Source organism: Carya illinoinensis, chromosome 8 (genome assembly GCF_018687715.1).
Source record: "Carya illinoinensis cultivar Pawnee chromosome 8, C.illinoinensisPawnee_v1, whole genome shotgun sequence".
NCBI lineage: Eukaryota > Viridiplantae > Streptophyta > Magnoliopsida > Fagales > Juglandaceae > Carya > Carya illinoinensis.
In genome coordinates, this window is record NC_056759.1 from 29,922,560 (window position 1) to 29,943,509 (window position 20,950).

The window sequence follows — 20,950 nt, forward strand, 5'->3', positions numbered from 1 at the left end:
CAATGGTATTTTATTTGCTTAATAATTAAAACTAGCATGTTTATGTTATTAAATAATTAGAAATAATAATTTAATTATAATGATCAAAATAGTATTTTATAGTATTTATATTTTTATCATGTACTAACAATTGCATCCTTTTGATTTTATTCTAATTATAATTTTTATAACAGTTGTTACTTCCTTAACTAAGTATAACTAGTATTTATTTGATTAACTAATTATAACTAGCTAGTATTCTAAATTATGAGAAAATTAGGGAGATGGTGTTTTTTTTTTTGCTTTTTTGGTTGATGGAGTAACACTTATACTATATCGAACCGTGCTAGGTCATCAGAGGGAACATTGTTGACTGCATTGAATTGCCCGCCCAGGCTAATACTTATTGAGAGGGTCGTTAAGCTCTGTGACTTCAATGACATCATTTGGAAGGGCAAGACCCTAGAGTCTATATTCCCTAATAGGGGATGAGGTCCCATCTATGACCAGTTGGGGGTTGTCTATCCTAACCCAGTGTACGAGTTCTATCAGGGAGTCAGTGAGATGGGTGTCGCAAATGAGGCATTCACCTTCTCTATATAGGGGGTGAGTATCATATTCTTAACTGACAAGATAGCTGAGATTCTCACATCACTTGTAAACTCGGTGCATATTCTGCATTGAAAGTGGTTTAGCAAGAGGATGGAACCGAGGAGCTCATGGAGCAAACTATTCCAGAGGATTAGCTTTCCGATTAGGAGGTATGTCGGTTGATGGTCGAGGATACAACTCCTCCTTATCATGGCAACAAGGCCATCAAGCAGGTTGACTGCACAATATTCTTTCAAATGTTGGCCCTAATCATCTTAGATAACATAGACTCGATGAAGCATACGATGAGTCTCAACAATTATCGGGCTAGATTCATATTACGATTAGCGAGAGGCTATCCGATTGATCTGGCCCACTATTACATGTCCAAGATCAGAGATGAGTCCAAGTACTTGTCCAGGTGTAGTCTTCCATTTGCTCTGACAATCTCTAAACTACTTTTGTCAATGGAAGTAGAGGTCATTTTGTCTGAGCGTCGACAATCACAAATTGGCTCGATAAATATAGTCACCTTGGGCAAAAGTGTGGGCCACCTCTATACTAGGCAGCAATCAAAGTTTATTGAGCACACGAGTGTTCCACCCTCAGGGAGACATACTATTGCCACCGCATGCGCTGCATGTATAGAGATTCGTGTGACACTTACTAATAGTGTGCACATAGAGGTATGTGCTAGCATTGCTAATATTCTACCTACAAAGATCCGTGCAGCAATTTCTGAGCTGTGGACAAGCCTTATCGCTAATATTGAGATCAGGAGCATGACGCCTCTTACTGATCGATATATAAATAGGGTGGACGCTCGTTTGAAGGAGATAGAGGTGATTGTTAGGACTATATGCATGGACTAAATTAACTACTAGACATTAACTTCTATTTTATGACATGTTATATATTTTAATATAGTTTTTTTTTTAATCTAGTTAATGGTTTTTTAAAATGTGCATCATGTAAAAATGTTTATACATGATCTATTTTTATATTTAAGGAAACTAAAACTTTGTAAGTTCGAGCAGGCACTATGAGTTGAAACAGAATATTTTCATTCGAACAACATCGTCTACGTTCGAGTGAAAACTTTTTTATTCCAACAGCGTCCAATACTTCACGCCAATGTGTTGCATCAGTTGACAAGTCTGTCGACTATAATTTATATACATTTAAATAAAAGTTTATGATAGTTCAAACAGTGTACGTTCCGTCAGTTCAAACAATAGATTGGTTTGGGGATGATATAATTTTGTCCCAAATTATTCCGTTTGAATGTCACGTTTCTTGTTCGAACAATAATCGGACTATTGGGACTTTCTAAGACGAACAAAATATTCCGTCCCTAAAAGTGACCTTCCTTTTCGTCCTAAATGTTTTTGGTCCCAAAAGATAATATTTGTTGCTGCAGATTTGTAAAAGGAGGTTGTTTAAGATTTGTAAAAGGAGGTAATTGTTTAGACTTTAGAGTAGTAGTTTAAGTTGACAGGTTTGTCGTTTGTGGTGTAAATTAATGAAAAAACGATGGCACCTTAGGACCACTGTAAATTTTGTTCGGATCACCGGACTGTTATTTGTGGATGAAGCATATCATGTCATGTGTTGCATTCATGTGATTATTATATATGTAGATCAGTACGTACTCTTGGCCAAAAACTGATCTATCGGAAATTATTTGCAGCTTTGAATACCCAGGAAAAGAACAAGAGCTAATTAAGAACGACCCCATTTAGTTAAATATTTTATAAGGTTCTTCCTAAAGGTTTCCTTCTTAACAGAACTTAATTATTGTATATATGTACCCAATATTGTATTCTCGGCTTTATAAATTGGAAAATATATAAGCATTTTGAAAACACTCCGGTTTCGTAGAAGACAAATTACAGAGTGAAACATGTCGACTCTGGTTCAGATACAAGAGACCCCTAGATGGAAGAAGCTTTTGGGTCATGTAGGACCTGGTATTCTCGTTTCTGTAGGCTATCTTGATCCCGGAAACTGTAAGCTAAATTTCTCTCTCTCTTTCTCTGATTTTCGTTTTGCTTGTTTGTTTCCTCTTCCTCATGCAACGAGAAAGAATGTTTTGTTGTACTTCCTGAGTTCCTACTTTGTTTGTTACGTAAATTGATGCAGTGGAATCAGACCTACAAGCTGGTGCAGATCACAAATACGAGGTCTCTAATTTCCTTCTCATTTTCGGATGATACTAACACTTGTTGATCTTGTCCTGTGGGTTATTCTCTATCTGTACGTCTCATGCATATATGAATTCTCTCTGTAATGTATAAGCAGTTGCTATGGATCGTGCTTCTGGGGCTGACCTTTGCTTTCATAATCCAGTGTTGTTCTGCAAGATTAGGGGTAGCGACAGGTTTTCTCAATTTGTTATGCTCAATCACGTGCATCTGTTGTTATTCTAAACGATTTCATGCAAACACATGCATGCATACTCATACATATGTTAATTAGAGCACTCTCAACGTACGACTCATGCATAATACAAAAAATGTAAAATATTTGAAGGAATGTTCATAAAATAAACTTTATCCTATTAGGTAAAAGATTTTATAAAATACAAGTTGCTACAATAACCCGTTACATGTAGCGGCCGGAACTGTTCATCATTCAAATAATTTTTTTATTATTTATATTTCATTTAATCCTTTATTTCCTTTTATTTTTTTTACATTTCAATACAAATCCTTTTTATTGTTCATAATTTAAAATACCTCTATTTTATTTTTTTCTAAAAAAATCTTAGAAATATTATTTATCCAATTTTTTCATATTTGATTTTAATTTTAACTTTTATTTAGCTTATATAATTTTATTTTGTGTTTGTAGTACTGAATTATATTACGTTATATATAATAAAAAAACATTTTTATTGGTAGAAAGGAAATGTTTAAAAAAACATTATTTAAATGATATGAAGAAAAAATAGATAAACTTATGTATGACCTATTATAAAAGTCAGTATGTCAAATAGAAAAAGTGAATTTTGTTGATTTATTTTAAAAGATGAGATGAAGGAACCATTGGGATTGCTCTTAATTGCATGCAGTACTTCACTTTTTTCACCCGAGGAAATATCATTAGAGTTAGGCTGCGAATTAATTAGTTGGTTAAAAGTAACATATATATATGTAGTATATATATATATATATATAGTAATGCTATATACAATTGTGAAATCATAAGTATCGTGCAGTCATTTTGAAAAAGAGTGAGATCTACTATTAAAAAAGTAATTTTTTTGTGTAAGTCTTTTATTTATTCACTTTTTTCAAAATGATTGCACAGCGCTTATGTAATCGCAACTGCAATTATCATTTCTCATACATACATATATGCATTGATATTGCAATGAATCGATGCACAATAAATTATTTATACCAAAATTCAGCCTTGGCTAGCAGCTTATAACAGAAGCAAGAGCATGAACAAAACCCATGCATGATTTCTCAGTTATGTGATCTTTTCTTCCAATCTTAAATAAACCAAGTAACAACAACTTGATTGCAGGAAAGCATCTCGCTGAGCATTGCAAGGCAGAGTACCCAAGTCCAGTGAAATACTGCCTGTGGATACTTGCTGAGGTGGCCGTTATAGCAGCCGACATCCCAGCAGGTATAATGTGTAGACAATAGAAAAAATCTACACAACCTCCCAACACCCCAACATCCCACATTTTTTCAATTTTTTAATATTTTTTTTTGAATTTATTCTTTTTAAATTAATTTAATTATTTTATTAATTATTTATATATTAAATATTTGATAAAAAATAAAATAATAAAAATTAAAAAAAAGGTGGGGTGTTGGGGTGTTGGGAAGTTGTGTAGCAAAACTCGTAGACAATATTGTTAATTACTCATCATCATGTTTGCATGGAACAGTGTTTTGCAATAACTTCCCGGCCAGCACAGTACTTCTAAAAAGAGAGATCATGCTCAAAGCTAATACACAAATCGATCATGTAATTATTAATATTTGAGACTTGGGCTTTAATTAATTTGTGCAGTACTAGGAACGGCATTTGCTCTGAACATACTCTTCAGGATACCCATGTGGAGCGGGGTCCTGCTGGCTGGATTGAATACTCTCCTTCTCCATGGGATGCAACGATATGGTGTTAGTATATTATAACACCATATACAAATTAAGTGTCTCTTTTTTTATTATTAATTAATGAGTGATCATGATATAATGCTAATAATAATATTTCTCATATCTAGAGCTGCAAACGAACCGAATCGAGTCGAATTCGAGCAGGAGGTCAAGAGCTCGTTTAGCATATATGTCCGCTCGAACTCGACTCGAACTCGAAAAATATTGAAAATTTCTGATCGAGCTCGGCTCGTATAAAATAAATGATGATCGAACTCGACTCGAACTCGAGTACAAAAAATATACGAATTTATACGAGCTCGAGTAGCTCGACTCGAGCTCGGTTAAAATCTGATTCACAATTTTATTTTATTTTTAATTGATTGAAGCACAAATGAGATTTTTTTTTTTTTTTATAAATAAATGAGATTATTTCTTTTAATCAATTTTAACTAGATATCAATGTATTGATTCATTGTCACTTTCCAATACATATGAAATAGAATCCAAAGAACGTGTTCAGATCTGTGTTCACATCTAAAGTCTGAGAAAAAAATCACAAAAAAAAAAAATTTCTCGGCAACCAAACACTCAAATGGATTCAAATAAACTTTCTTTCCTCGTCCTACCAATCGTTTCTCAGCAACCAAACGAGAAAAAAAAAATTCTTCGACAGATCTGAAATAGAAACCAAAGAACGTGTTCAGATCTGTGAACATATGTTCAGATCTAAAGTCTAAGAAAAAAATCACAAAAAAAAAAATTTCTCGGCAACCAAACACTCAAATCGATTCAAATAAACTTTCTTTCCTCGTCCTACCAACCGTTTCTCAGCAACCAAACAAGACCTAATCTCTCTAAGGTCTGCCAAAATATGAAGACGGAACTAAGCACAAAAAAGAAAATTTTCGAACCATATCAGTGGCCAAAAACAAAATCTTATCCTCTTATGCAATAAAAACCAACAAAGGCTTCATTTTTCACAAACACTGAGAAATTGTGAGAGAGACTCCAAGAAGACAAGAAAAACCATCGAAACCGTCCCAAATGACGAAAAAAATCCCAACTTTCAACCACAGATCTGAAATCAAAGGACAAAAAAAAAAAAAACAAACAAAAACCAAACAAAACAATATGTAAAAGCAGGAGAAGAAGAGGGGAGTGCACGGCAAAGCAGAAACAGAGAGAGAACGGAAGGGGGAGTGGGGAAGGAGAAAAAAAGGGCAAAGCAACCAGAGAAAAAATAAACAAACATGTAAACACAAAGGAAAAGAAACAAAGAAAAAAAAATGTAAGAGGAGGAGGAGAAGGTGGGGAGGGGAAGAAGAAACAGAGAGAAAGTGAGAGAAACAGAGAGAGAGAGAAGGGGGGCGGGGAAGAAAAATCTGGAAGGGAGAGAGATGTGTTTATGTTGCTTTTATAGTTAGGGTTTTGGTGGTGTCAAAACGGCGCCGTTTTGGGTAGGGACGAGGTGGGTTGAACGGGTTTAAACGGCAGCGTTTTCGTTGTGGCACTTGCTTAAAACGGTCCCGTTTTGATCTAAATTTTTTCACTTAATATTTCAATTTTACTATAGTTTTATTAACAATTTAAAATCTGAAATTACATTAAAAATGTTGTAAAATTTTATTTCTCTTGATTTATATATTGATGATTAATTACAGATTTAATAATAATATTTATAAAAAAATATCATTGCTCATGTATTATTAGTATATAGTTCGTTTAAATTTTTTCACTTAATGTCTAAATTTTAAATAAAATTTTATTAAAAATTTAAAATCTTTTTTCCTCTTAAATTTAAGTTTTAAATTTTTCTACTTAATATATCAATTCTACATAAAATTATATTAAGAATTTAAAACATCAAAAAAATTTTGAAATGTTGTAAAATTTTATTTGTTTTAATTCATACATTAATAATTATAATTATTGTAAATTTAATGATAATGTTTATAAAAAAATTTCATTATTTAACTATTAGCATATACTTCATTTAAATTGTTTCAATTCATATATGAAATTTATATAAAATTATATTAAGAATTAAAAATATAAACAAATAAAATTTAAAATGCTGTTAAATTTTTTTTTTTTAATTTAGTTTCAAGTCTAAATTATGCACTGCACTAGCCAAACGTCCAAAGAACGTTGCCTTTACTAGTAATATTAAATATGGCCAAATAATCAAAATATGATTAGTTAAGAAAGTGTCGCAATCAATTAGAATTGTTTATTTTTATAAAATTTTTATATTTGACTCAATAATTCTTTTATGAACTAGATAAATTATTATTGTAAAATAATAAAACATGTTACTTATACATTAACTTAAAATAACAACATATATTATTTTTTATATATATTACTTATACAAAGTATAAAAAATAATATACATAACATATAAAATATATATAATAAAAGAATAATATATGTAAATATATATATATATATATAAATATTACGAGTATTGTGACGAGTTCAAAACGAGTCGAATCGAGTTTATACGAATATTGTTCACGAGCCTAAACCGAATCGAGTCGAGATTATACGAGTTTTGCTCGTTTAATATTCGAACCAATATTAATGTTCACGAACAACTCATTTATTAAATGAATCGAGTCCGAGTCGAGTTTATACGAGTCGATCTCGAATTGTTCACGAGCGGCTCTGTTCATTTGCAGCCCTACTCATATCTATATATATATATATATGATTAATTGATAGATAAGGAAGCTGGAGGGTGCGATTGGTATGCTAGTAATGGTGGTGGGTGGCTGCTTCTTTGCTGTAATGATAAAGGCCAGCCCGAGTGCAAAGGAGATGGTGACCGGAATGTTCGTTCCCAAATTGAATGCGAAAGGAGCCACCATAGACGCCATTGCTCTTTTAGGAGCTCTGATCATGCCGTAAATTAATTTATTGCAATATTAATTATTAATAATTGCTAGCTAGCTATATGTACTAGTTTTCTAACTTCAAATTATAGGCTTTTAACTCATGAGGGGATCGAGCATAAATATACACAGTACTTACGCACATGTATAAATTAATGATCGATCAGGTATAAATTCCTCAGCTAAGAGTTTTTCCTCCCACCCATATATAAAAAATGACAAGTGTCCGTTAAGCACGTAAAAATCACAAGTTTTGTTTAAACATCCATGTTAAAAGATTTTCATTTATCTCTTCATTTAAAAACTATCTACTTCTCAAATGCTCAAGGATACATGATAATTTTTTAAATGCCTGGGTTGGGTTTGAAGGAAAACTTTGTCCAAATTCCTCATTTATTTTGGCACTGCAACTCCTAGCTAGCTATATGTGTTAACGCAGTCCTCCACACACCTTTGGGCCAAGATCCAGCAATTCGGATGAGATTGCACACTCAAAGAAAATACAGAGAGTCGAGGGCCTTCGTATAGGTCAGGAAGTTTCCAATACTTAAGTCAGTATCACCTCAGCTTTGTGGATGCATGGGGGCTCTTAATGGGCGATAGGCCATCCGACCTGCCTAGTTTCCCTATATTTAGGCCTGCATTCTAGGCCTTTGGCCAGAGGAGAAAAATCCCCTTATAACCTGAAACCATATTGGCTACCTTGGCCTAACTTCCTGGCAGAACATGGAGTCCTTAATGATAATATATACTAATCATGTATGTCGGGGCCGGAGGCTTGAAATACTTTAAAGTTTCAACCACATTCCTATCCAATTTTTTCAACAAATGATAATCTCTATATTTTTTCAACCACATTACTAGTAATTTATATGTTTTCAAAGAGCTCTTTGATCAATAGAATATTCATGTGTTGGAATTATATGTTGCCGTAGAGCCATATATAAAAGATCATAACTGAGAAAATCTATTCATAAGTATTATTTTTTATACACCCAACACACTGTTGATGATGTGGAAAACTTCCACATCAGTTGTGCTAAAAACATTTTGGCATTTTTATTTTTTTAAAGTTATACTAGGTCACATTATAATTAGTATGTTAATATACCGGCATATGTGTAGCATAGTATAGACCCTCATCTCAACGTTCATATAAAAATCAAACTGCAGGCACAATCTTTTTCTTCATTCAGCATTGGTCATATCGAGAAAGTTCCCTCACTCCTTTGAGGGCATCAATGTAAGTTACTACAGTCTTCAACCATCTTCCTTTCACTAATTAATGACAATTAAGCTGGTTCGATTAAACGAAACATGATCCGATCTCTCCTCTTTCTTTCAGAGTGCAAGCAAGTTTTTCTTTATAGAAAGTGGGCTATCACTAGTCGTAGCGTTCCTCATCAATGTGGTTGTCGTATCTGTTAGTGCCAGCGTGTGCTCCAATCCAAATACATCTGTAGAGAGCAAGGCTCATTGCAAGGATATCACTCTCGAGTCTGCGGCTTTCTTGTTTAAGGTCATATATGTCTCAGTCCTTCTTCCTTAATTTGCAACTAACATTAAACAAGAAAATGCATATGCATGGAAAAGAAATGTATTAATTGATCTATAAGAAGAATTAGTACGTTTAAACTCTGATATAGCAGCTTACTGTAATACATCAGATCTATATAGGTAAAGTAATTTTTTTGTAATTAGTTTTGTAAGTACAACAAACATTTCTCTATGTGAGTACTTCTCAGTAACCTTCAGAGATAGCATTACCATAGGGTCAATGGTTTATTTTCCTGATCGTTTGATCACGTGTTAATGTGATTAGAATGCTCTTGGCAACTGGAGTCCAAAGCTACATGCCATATCCATGCTTGCTTCTGGTCAGAGCTCAACTGTTGCAGGAACCTACGCAGGCCAGTACGTTATGCAGGTGCTTGCTTATTCATATACTAGCTAGTACCTTAATTTCCTGCTTTACCTACAGAGATGCGTGAAAAGCTTTAACTGAGAGAGCCTAATAATGAAGCATTAAGCATGAATGGCATGTTAATTTTGCAGGGTTTTTTGGATTTGAAGATGGAACTCTGGTTGAGAAACTTAATAACTAGGTGCATAGCCATTGGTCCAAGTTTGGACCAATGGCTCCCCTCATGAGTTAAAAGCCTATAATTTGAAGTTAGAAAACTAGTACATATAGCTAGCTAGCAATTATTAATAATTAATATTGCAATAAATTAATTTACGGCATGATCAGAGCTCCTAAAAGAGCAATGGCGTCTATGGTGGCTCCTTTCGCATTCAATTTGGGAACGAACATTCCGGTCACCATCTCCTTTGCACTCGGGCTGGCCTTTATCATTACAGCAAAGAAGCAGCCACCCACCACCATTACTAGCATACCAATCGCACCCTCCAGCTTCCTTATCTATCAATTAATCATATATATATAGATATGAGAAATATTATTATTAGCATTATATCATGATCACTCATTAATTAATAATAAAAAAAGAGACACTTAATTTGTATATGGTGTTATAATATACTAACACCATATCGTTGCATCCCATGGAGAAGGAGAGTATTCAATCCAGCCAGCAGGACCCCGCTCCACATGGGTATTCTGAAGAGTATGTTCAGAGCAAATGCCGTTCCTAGTACTGCACAAATTAATTAAAGCCCAAGTCTCAAATATTAATAATTACATGATCGATTTGTGTATTAGCTTTGAGCATGATCTCTCTTTTTAGAAGTACTGTGCTGGCCGGGAAGTTATTGCAAAACACTGTTCCATGCAAACACATGATGATGATGAGTAATTAACAATATTGTCTACGGGTTTTGCTACACAACTTCCCAACACTCCAACACCCCACCTTTTTTTTAATTTTTATTATTTTATTTTTTATCAAATATTTAATATATAAATAATGAATAAAATAATTAAATTAATTTAAAAAGAATAAATTCAAAAAAAATATTAAAAAATTGAAAAAATGTGGAATGTTGGGGTGTTGGGAGGTTGTGTAGATTTTTTCTATTGTCTACACATTATACCTGCTGGGATGTCGGCTGCTATAACGGCCACCCCAGCAAGTATCCACAGGCAGTATTTCACTGGACTTGGGTACTCTGCCTTGCAATGCTCAGCGAGATGCTTTCCTGCAATCAAGTTGTTGGTACTTGGTTTATTTAAGATTGGAAGAAAAGATCACATAACTGAGAAATCATGCATGGGTTTGTTCATGCTCTTGCTTCTGTTATAAGCTGCTAGCCAAGGCTGAATTTTGGTATAAATAATTTATTGTGCATCGATTCATTGCAATATCAATGCATATATGTATGTATGAGAAATGATAATTGCAGTTGCGATTACATAAGCGCTGTGCAATCATTTTGAAAAAAGTGAATAAATACAGGACTTACACAAAAAAATTACTTTTTTAATAGTAGATCTCACTCTTTTTCAAAATGACTGCACGATACTTATGATTTCACAATTGTATATAGCATTACTATATATATATATACTACATATATATATGTTACTTTTAACCAACTACTTAATTCGCAGCCTAACTCTAATGATATTTCCTCGGGTGAAAAAAGTGAAGTACTGCATGCAATTAAGAGCAATCCCAATGGTTCCTTCATCTCATCTTTTAAAATAAATCAACAAAATTCACTTTTTCTATTTGACATACTGACTTTTATAATAGGTCATACATAAGTTTATCTATTTTTTCTTCATATCATTTAAATAATATTTTTTTAAACATTTCCTTTCTACCAATAAAAATGTTTTTTTATTATATATAATGTAATATAATTCAGTACTACAAACACAAAATAAAATTATATAAGCTAAATAAAAGTTAAAATTAAAATCAAATATGAAAAAATTGGATAAATAATATTTCTAAGATTTTTTTAGAAAAAAATAAAATAGAGGTATTTTAAATTATGAACAATAAAAAGGATTTGTATTGAAATGTAAAAAAAATAAAAGGAAATAAAGGATTAAATGAAATATAAATAATAAAAAAATTATTTGAATGATGAACAGTTCCGGCCGCTACATGTAACGGGTTATTGTAGCAACTTGTATTTTATAAAATCTTTTACCTAATAGGATAAAGTTTATTTTATGAACATTCCTTCAAATATTTTACATTTTTTGTATTATGCATGAGTCGTACGTTGAGAGTGCTCTAATTAACATATGTATGAGTATGCATGCATGTGTTTGCATGAAATCGTTTAGAATAACAACAGATGCACGTGATTGAGCATAACAAATTGAGAAAACCTATCGCTACCCCTAAACTTGCAGAACAACACTGGATTATGAAAGCAATGTTGCGCCTCCGGCCGCCCAGAAATCACACCCACAATAGATAGAGACAATATTTAAGTGGTTCGGCAACTGCCTACGTCCACTGAAGCGGAAATTCGATTTTTCAATATGTTTGTACAATTTTACAAACACTCACAACATCTCTCTATCTCTCTCAAATGGCCTCCGTTCTGGGTTTCCCCAGAACCCATTTTCACCCTCTGCCCTCTGCCTGATCTCTCACCTCAGTGAGGATGAATTTTATTTTCACAACTCATCTCCTTTTATAGGAGAACCATGGGGAACAAAGCTCCCACGTTTCTTGACCAAGAGGGAGGTGTATTTCGGTGCAGCTTGATCAAGAGCTCTCTTGGTCCACATTTGCTGCAGAATTACAGTGCCTAATACAACAAAGAAAGAAACGGTGCACATGTGCAGCCCTTCATACTTGGGTTGATTCAACAATCACCTCCTCCACCCAAGTGTGTCATACCAGGCTGCTTGTAAACTGATTCATTCTTCAAATGAATTCACCTCTTTCTTTGAATGCTTCTCTGCCATGAGAGATCTGCTATCACATGCATCTTCAGGTACGTCTTCAAATGGATATCCAGATGCCTCTCCAAATGCATCTTCAAATGCATCAGCATAGTCTACACCCACGGAGCTTGCAAGGGATTTTCTTCAGAGGAGATTTACCAGTGCTCAATTGCACAATCTCAACTCTCTAGGATTCTTCTTTTGCTCGAGTCCATGAGTCCGCACTCATGTACACCTTGAGCAAACTGAGCTTCGCTCTAGGCTCATCCGAACGAACAATCTGCTTCGCTCTAGCCACATCCGAGCGAACAATCTGAGTAAACTGAGCTTCGCTCTAGGCTTATCCGAGTGAACAATCTGCTTCGCTCTAGCCACATCCGAGCGAACACCTTGAGCAAACTGAGCTTCGCTCTAGGCTCATCCGTGCGAACAATCTGCTTGGTGCCTTTACAGCTTTCAAACCAGGCTCCATAATCCTACAATCACACCAATCTCCAACTTGGAGACTGGTTCTCAACATGCCGAGCTCTATCTCCAGCATGATCCCTTATACAATTTTACAGCTCATGTCTTCAACTTAGAAGACTAACTAAAGTGATGCATAACTTTAGTTCATCACGTACAATGCCCTTAATCAACACATCTACATAGGGCAACACATCTCCCACTGCACTGGGAATCAATGGTCTCGCAGAGACCTTGACACATATCAGAGAACCTGTTGCTGAGGTCTCATCTTTGATCTGGGTGACTGACCCTTCATCCTGCTGCTATCTTCAGTCGCATGTGCCCATCTTGTGTGCAGTCTCCGACTTGCATAATCTCCCTTCTTGCAAGATTTTTCTTCATACCGTAGTTTACTACCTTCATTCAGCAGGATATAGTTTAAGGTAGTAACCACCATGGAGGTCTGATCGTCTTGGCAGTTATGTGATCACCAACTGTAGGTGTAGATATCCCTGGAACATCTGACGTTTTGTTCCCATCTTTCACACATGTACTTCATGTCGTGGTCTAGGGAGATTTCTTTAGAAAAGTAAAACTAGGTTCCTTTTACTTTCTCATCTAATTCACACGACAATTATCACGAGCCAAGACAAATTAATCATTCTTGACCTTCCAACACCAAATGCTATTGGCAACAATAGCAACAATCTCCACCTTGTGACTTTGACTGGTCCCACAGCCAAGCTCCACCTCAATGAAGATCTTCATAGCTCCCGCTATCATGCTTCACCATAAAAGCATATCCACTCAGAATAAACTAATTCCAAGCATTTCACTTCGGCCCATGTCGAAAATAACCTTGCTAAAAACTATGGTGTAACTTCCACGTTTGGCTCTCCTGGAAGTTCATTAGCCATCGACATGAATTTCCACTACACACCCTGCATTAATGCCAAACCAATGCTTGTGTGTAAACTTGTGGACCTGCTAACATTAACACATCCTCTATCATGGCAACTCTGGGAATTAGCGGCATGCCATGAGGATATACATGTCTCTTTTTTCATGGAGAGAGACACAACATTAGCATCAATATTAGTATCTCCATTTACTGACTTGGAGCCACTTGCCGAAACTGCTCCTTGTACTAGCCGTTTCACCAGTCGCTAGTATCACTGTTGACTTCAGGGATTGATTTGCCCTTCAACACCTTTGAGAAAACACTGCTGAATGACTGCTGTCTTCAAGCTGTCTTTAACAGCATTGTGCACTGCAAGAAATGCAACGCCATGTATTTCTTCAGTCACCATATTCACAGCATCATTCTCAATTTTCTCCTGATTTTAGCAGTCTCTTGTGGTCTGTCTTGCCACAATTTCTAGCGAGTCATCTGTTGTCCAGATCTTGACTTGCCTCTGTCCTTACAATCAACATTTAGGACTAACAACTCGAGATCTTGCCAGAATCTCTTCTGCGCACCTCCTCATCCAGGATAAGATCTCTTACATTGAGAAACTTCAACTTTGACCTCTTTGCAGAATTACTCATAGCCATTCTCATGACCTCCCAACCTTTTGACCACAACGCCAAATGCTATTGGGCAACAATAGTACCTTCTGCCTTATCTGAAATTGAACCGTTTCTCCACCTCAAATCTGACAAGATTTGAAGCCTTACTTCCTGACATTGCTTTAATGAATTTACCATAGAAATGAATAGTACCTCACTAAGTCAGTTCCCAGGAAAGATTGGAGGGTCACAATGGACACACTTAAAATTTCCAATCTCCTAGACAGAACCTCCTTAGACTGTACGTATCCACACTACCACACCAAAGCTTCATCTGCACTTTGTTATTTGTAACTGGCTTTTCAAAGAAAGCCACAACGAGATCCGATGCGGTTCTCCTCTTAATAACAATATGCTCCATGAGTTGTATGACTGCCAAAATCTGCTGATATAACAAGTTAATCAGCATTGTCCAATGATCTGAAATTTGCTCCATCAAATTTCACGATCCCAATTGGCTTAAATTAAGCTCAAAACCAATGAGTCCATCATGACTCCAACTGGCTATGATCAAGCCCACAACTGATCTGCAACACGTGGACGGTTCAGATCAAATGTACCGATGGCGAATCTCAACATTCCCACCATACCGATAAGTCTGGAATGATCCAAATAGTTTGCCACCACTATTTGATCATCGCGATGGAACTCCAACTGGCTACGATCAAGCCCACAACTGATCTGCAACACTTGGACAGTTCAGATCAAATGTACCGATGGTGAATCTCAACATTCCCACCGTACCGATGAGTTCGGAATGATCCAAATAGTTTGTCACCACTATTTGATCATCGCGATGGAACTCCAACTAGCTACGATCAAGCCCAACATGATCTGCAACACCTCGACAGTTCAGATCGATAGTACCGATGGCTAATCTCCACATTCCCACCGTACAGATGAGTTCAGAATGATCCAAATAGTTTGTCAGCACTATTTGATCATCACAATTGAACTCCAACCGGCGTAGATCTAGCCCAAAATGATCTGCAACACATTGATAGTTCAGATCGACAGTACTGATGGCGAATCTTAACATTTCCACCATACGGATGAGTCCGGAATAATCCAAATAGTTGGAAAGCACTATTTGATCGTTGAAATCGGACTCCGGATGGCTTAGATCTAGCCCAACAAAGATCTGAAAATTGGATGGTCTAGATCTCTCTGGCGCGTGTACTACACGCGCCGCAGTAGGGCGTCTGAGGCGCGTCTGGTGCGTGGACAACACGCGCCACAGTAGCTTGTGCGCGTGGGTAGCGCGTGAGGCGCGTGGTGGTCACGCGCCGAGCCTCTGTAGGGCGAGTGGGGGCGCGTGAGCGCGTGTCCGTCACGCGTCTTCAACCTCTGCCGCACGTGAGGGCGCGTGGGCGTGTGTATGTCAGTCGTCTTCCTCCTCCGACGCGCGTGGGGGCGCGTGGATGACAGTAGTGCACGCGCGGACCTTCTAGGAGCGCGTGTAGGCTCCTCCGACCTCCGTTTTCGATTCCGTTTGCGGCAACAGATTCGTCTCGATGCGAGGAACAGCCTGGACTGATCAAAAATTGATTTTGAACAACTGTAATTTTCCGGATAACACGAATCGAAGCTCTGATACCATTTGTTGCGCCTCCGGCCGCCCAGAAATCACACCCACGATAGATAGAGACAATATTTAAGTGGTTCGGCAACTGCCTACGTCCACTGAAGCAGAAATTTGATTTTTCAATATGTTTGTACAATTTTACAAACACTCACAACATCTCTCTATCTCTCTCAAATGGCCTCCGTTCTGGGTTTCCCCAGAACCCATTTTCGCCCTCTGCCCTCTGCCTGATCTCTCACCTCAGTGAGGATGAATTTTATTTTCACAACTCATCTCCTTTTATAGGAGAACCATGGGGAACAAAGCTCCCACGTTTCTTGACCAAGAGGGAAGTGTATTTCGGTGCAGCTTGATCAAGAGCTCTCTTGGTCCACATTTGCTGCAGAATTACGGTGCCTAATACAACAAAGAAAGAAACAGTGCACATGTGCAGCCCTTCATACTTGGGTTGATTTAACAATAGCAGATTTTTCACTCGGATGAGCCTAGAGTGAAGCTCAGTTTACTCAGATTGTTCGCTCGGATGTGGCTAGAGCGAAGCAGATTGTTCGTTCGGATGAGCCTAGAGCGAAGCTCAGTTTGCTCAAGGTGTACATGAGTGCGGACTCATGGACTCGAGCAAAAGAAGAATCCTAGAGAGTTGAGATTGTGCAATTGAGCACTGGTAAATCTCCTCTGAAGAAAATCTCTTGCAAGCTCCGTGGATGTAGACTATGCTGATGCATTTGAAGATGCATTTGGAGAGGCATCTGGATATCCATTTGAAGACGTACCTGAAGATGCATGTGATAGCGGATCTCTCATGGCTGACAAGCATTCAAAGAAAGAGGTGAATTCATTTGAAGAATGAATCAGTTTACAAGCAGCCTAGTATGGCACACTTGGGTGGAGGGGGTGATTGTTGAATCAACCCAAGTATGAAGGGCTGCACATGTGCACTGTTTCTTTCTTTGTTGTATTAGGCACAGTAATTCTGCAGCAAATGTGGACCAAGAGAGCTCTTGATCAAGCTGCAAGCAAAGGTCAGCCCGAGAAGCACGATCCATAGCAACTGCTTATACATTATAGAGAGAATTCATATATGCATGAGACGTACAGATAGAGAATAACCCACAGGACAAGATCAACAAGTGTTAGTATCATCCGAAAATAAGAAGGAAATTAGAGACCTCGTATTTGTGATCTGCACCAGCTTGTAGGTCTGATTCCACTGCATCAATTTACGTAACAAACAAAGTAGGAACTCAGGAAGTACAACAAAACATTCTTTCTCGTTGCATGAGGAAGAGGAAACAAACAAGCAAAACGAAAATCAAAGAAAGAGAGAGAGAAATTTAGCTTACAGTTTCCGGGATCAAGATAGCCTACAGAAACGAGAATACCAGGTCCTACATGACCCAAAAGCTTCTTCCATCTAGGGGTCTCTTGTATCTGAACCAGAGTCGACATGTTTCACTCTTTAATTTGTCTTCTACGAAACCGGAGTGTTTTCAAAATGCTTATATATTTTCCAATTTATAAAGCCGAGAATACAATATTGGGTACATATATACAATAATTAAGTTCTGTTAAGAAGGAAACCTTTAGGAAGAACCTTATAAAATATTTAACTAAATGGGGTCGTTCTTAATTAGGTCTTGTTCTTTTCCTGGGTATTCAAAGCTGCAAATAATTTCCGATAGATCAGTTTTTGGCCAAGAGTACGTACTGATCTACATATATAATAATCACATGAATGCAACACATGACATGATATGCTTCATCCACAAATAACAGTCTGGTGATCCGAACAAAATTTACAGTGGTCCTAAGGTGCCATCGTTTTTTAATTAATTTACACCACAAACGACAAACCTGTCAACTTACACTACTACTCTAAAGTCTAAACAATTACCTCCTTTTACAAATCTTAAACAACCTCCTTTTACAAATCTGTAGCAACAAGTATTATCTTTTGGGACCAAAAACATTTAGGACGAAAAGGAAGGTCACTTTTAGGGACGGAATATTTTGTTCATCTTAGAAAGTCCCAATAGTCCGATTATTGTTCGAACAAGAAACGTGACATTCAAACGGAATAATTTGGGACAAAATTATATCATCCCCAAACCAATCTATTGTTTGAACTGACGGAACGTACATTGTTTGAACTATCATAAACTTTTATTTAAATGTATATAAATTATAATCGACAGACTTGTCAACTGATGCAACACATTGGCGTGAAGTATTGGACGCTGTTGGAATAAAAAAGTTTTCACTCGAACGTAGACGATGTTGTTCGAATGAAAATATTCTGTTTCAACTCATAGTGCCTGCTCGAACTTACAAAGTTTTAGTTTCCTTAAATATAAAAATAGATCATGTATAAACATTTTTACATGATGCACATTTTAAAAACCATTAACTAGATTAAAAAAAAAAACTATATTAAAATATATAACATGTCATAAAATAGAAGTTAATGTCTAGTAGTTAATTTAGTCCATGCATATAGTCCTAACAATCACCTCTATCTCCTTCAAACGAGCGTCCACCCTATTTATATATCGATCAGTAAGAGGCGTCATGCTCCTGATCTCAATATTAGCGATAAGGCTTGTCCACAGCTCAGAAATTGCTGCACGGATCTTTGTAGGTAGAATATTAGCAATGCTAGCACATACCTCTATGTGCACACTATTAGTAAGTGTCACACGAATCTCTATACATGCAGCGCATGCGGTGGCAATAATATGTCTCCCTGAGGGTGGAACACTCGTGTGCTCAATAAACTTTGATTGCTGCCTAGTATAGAGGTGGCCCACACTTTTGCCCAAGGTGACTATATTTATCAAGCAAATTTGTGATTGTCGACGCTCAGACAAAATGACCTCTACTTCCATTGACAAAAGTAGTTTAGAGATTGTCAGAGCAAATGGAAGACTACACCTGGACAAGTACTTGGACTCATCTCTGATCTTGGACATGTAATAGTGGGTCAGATCAATCGGATAGCCTCTCGCTAATCGTAATATGAATCTAGCCCGATAATTGTTGAGACTCATTGTATGCTTCATCGAGTCTATGTTATCTAAGATGATTAGGGCCAACATTTGAAAGAATATTGTGCAGTCAACCTGCTTGATGGCCTTGTTACCATGATAAGGAGGAGTTGTATCCTCGACCATCAATCGACATACCTCCTAATCGGAAAGCTAATCCTCTGGAATAGTTTGCTCCATGAGCTCCTCGGTTCCATCCTCTTGCTAAACCACTTTCAATGCAGAATATGCACCGAGTTTACAAGTGATGTGAGAATCTCAGCTATCTTGTCAGTTAAGAATATGATACTCACCCCCTATATAGAGAAGGTGAATGCCTCATTTGCGACACCCATCTCACTGACTCCCTGATAGAACTCGTACACTGGGTTAGGATAGACAACCCCCAACTGGTCATAGATGGGACCTCATCCCCTATTAGGGAATATAGACTCTAGGGTCTTGCCCTTCCAAATGATGTCATTGAAGTCACAGAGCTTAACGACCCTCTCAATAAGTATTAGCCTGGGCGGGCAATTCAATGCAGTCAACAATGTTCCCTCTGATTACCTAGCACGGTTCGATATAGTATAAGTGTTACTCCATCAACCAAAAAAACAAAAAAAAAAAAAAACACCATCTCCCTAATTTTCTCATAATTTAGAATACTAGCTAGTTATAATTAGTTAATCAAATAAATACTAGTTATACTTAGTTAAGGAAGTAACAACTGTTATAAAAATTATAATTAGAATAAAATCAAAAGGATGCAATTGTTAGTACATGATAAAAATATAAATACTATAAAATACTATTTTGATCATTATAATTAAATTATTATTTCTAATTATTTAATAACATAAACATGCTAGTTTTAATTATTAAGCAAATAAAATACCATTGATTAAAATTATAATTGGAATAAGATAAAATACCTCTGATGCAAGTGTTATGTAATATGGGTTTGAATTTGCACCTAATTCAACTATTCTGAGTGATGAAATTTTTGTCGTTTTTCAGGACACATAAACTGTTTCCAATCAACAACAGTGATGTCTAAGGAACAGTTTGATAAGACAGTCAGATTTATCACTCTGCATGCATAATTATGTTCAATGAAAGTTTAGTTTCGTACAATTTCAATTATAACTCTTAAACTATGATTATTTTCCCTCCTGATTCAATTAAAGAATCGAACTAAACAGTTATTCTCCAAAATTCCCAATCACATCGAGAGATTGGAAAGATTGTGTAGTATAGTAACAATGAAATGACGATCACTTCTTCAAGATAATTCTCCTTTCATTTTTTGCATGACAGGAAGGTTGTATAGACTTATTATCATTCTTCTTATAAGCTTACAAGACCTGTAATAATAAGTTTATACAGGCTTACAGTCTTGTAGAGAATATATGGATACTTATCTTGAAGAAGTGATCGGGCTTTCATTGTTATTGCATTGCATAGTCTCTTCGACCTTGAAAAGTGAAGTAACAATGAAAGTAGGTATTTCTCAGGATCATTCCCTGTAAGACCTCCACAAGACTGAAAGCTTGTATAAACTTATTGTTTTCCATCTTACAAGGTTACAAGATGATTAATAATAAGTTTATATTGGCTTCCTATCTTGCACAAGTTGTATCGGTGGATGATCTTGAAGAAATGTCTCGCTATTTCTTAGGATCACAGGATCACTCCTCGTAAGATCTCCACAAGACTGAAAGCTTGTATAGACTTATTGTTATCTGTCTTACAAAGTTACAAGACGACTAATAATAGGTTTACATTGTATCTTGGATAGGTTGTATCGGTGAATGATCTTAAAGAAATGTCTCGCTTTCATTGTTACTTCACTACACAGTCTCTCA

At 36.2% G+C, this 20,950-nt stretch overlaps 1 protein-coding gene and 2 long non-coding RNA genes across 4 annotated transcripts; 1 reads left to right on the forward strand and 2 right to left on the reverse strand.

Annotated features, from left to right (window-relative positions):
- Window positions 1-2,262: 2,262 nt before the first annotated feature.
- LOC122317765 (metal transporter Nramp1-like) lies at window positions 2,263-9,767 on the forward strand. 2 transcript variants are annotated; one of them, XM_043134760.1, is made up of 10 exons: window positions 2,263-2,579; window positions 2,713-2,753; window positions 2,872-2,950; window positions 4,105-4,209; window positions 4,603-4,712; window positions 7,416-7,597; window positions 8,759-8,828; window positions 8,931-9,104; window positions 9,408-9,512; window positions 9,641-9,767. In XM_043134760.1, exons 1-10 carry the CDS (start codon window positions 2,474-2,476, stop codon window positions 9,734-9,736), a joined length of 1,068 nt encoding a protein of 355 aa, XP_042990694.1. In that variant the 5' UTR covers window positions 2,263-2,473; the 3' UTR covers window positions 9,737-9,767. The 2 variants fall into 2 exon arrangements, with proteins under 2 accessions (XP_042990694.1, XP_042990695.1); XM_043134761.1 differs by having other exon boundaries at window positions 2,476-2,579; window positions 2,872-2,940.
- Window positions 9,768-9,865: 98 nt separating this feature from the next.
- Window positions 9,866-11,007, reverse strand: LOC122317766. The gene is made up of 3 exons (XR_006244637.1): window positions 10,640-11,007; window positions 10,133-10,242; window positions 9,866-10,007 (listed from the first exon to the last, which is right to left on the reverse strand). It is a non-coding gene; the product is annotated as an uncharacterized LOC122317766 (long non-coding RNA).
- A 6,063-nt stretch (window positions 11,008-17,070) lies between these two features.
- On the reverse strand, window positions 17,071-17,666 carry LOC122317767. The gene is made up of 3 exons (XR_006244638.1): window positions 17,403-17,666; window positions 17,229-17,269; window positions 17,071-17,110 (listed from the first exon to the last, which is right to left on the reverse strand). It is a non-coding gene; the product is annotated as an uncharacterized LOC122317767 (long non-coding RNA).
- Window positions 17,667-20,950: the final 3,284 nt, after the last annotated feature.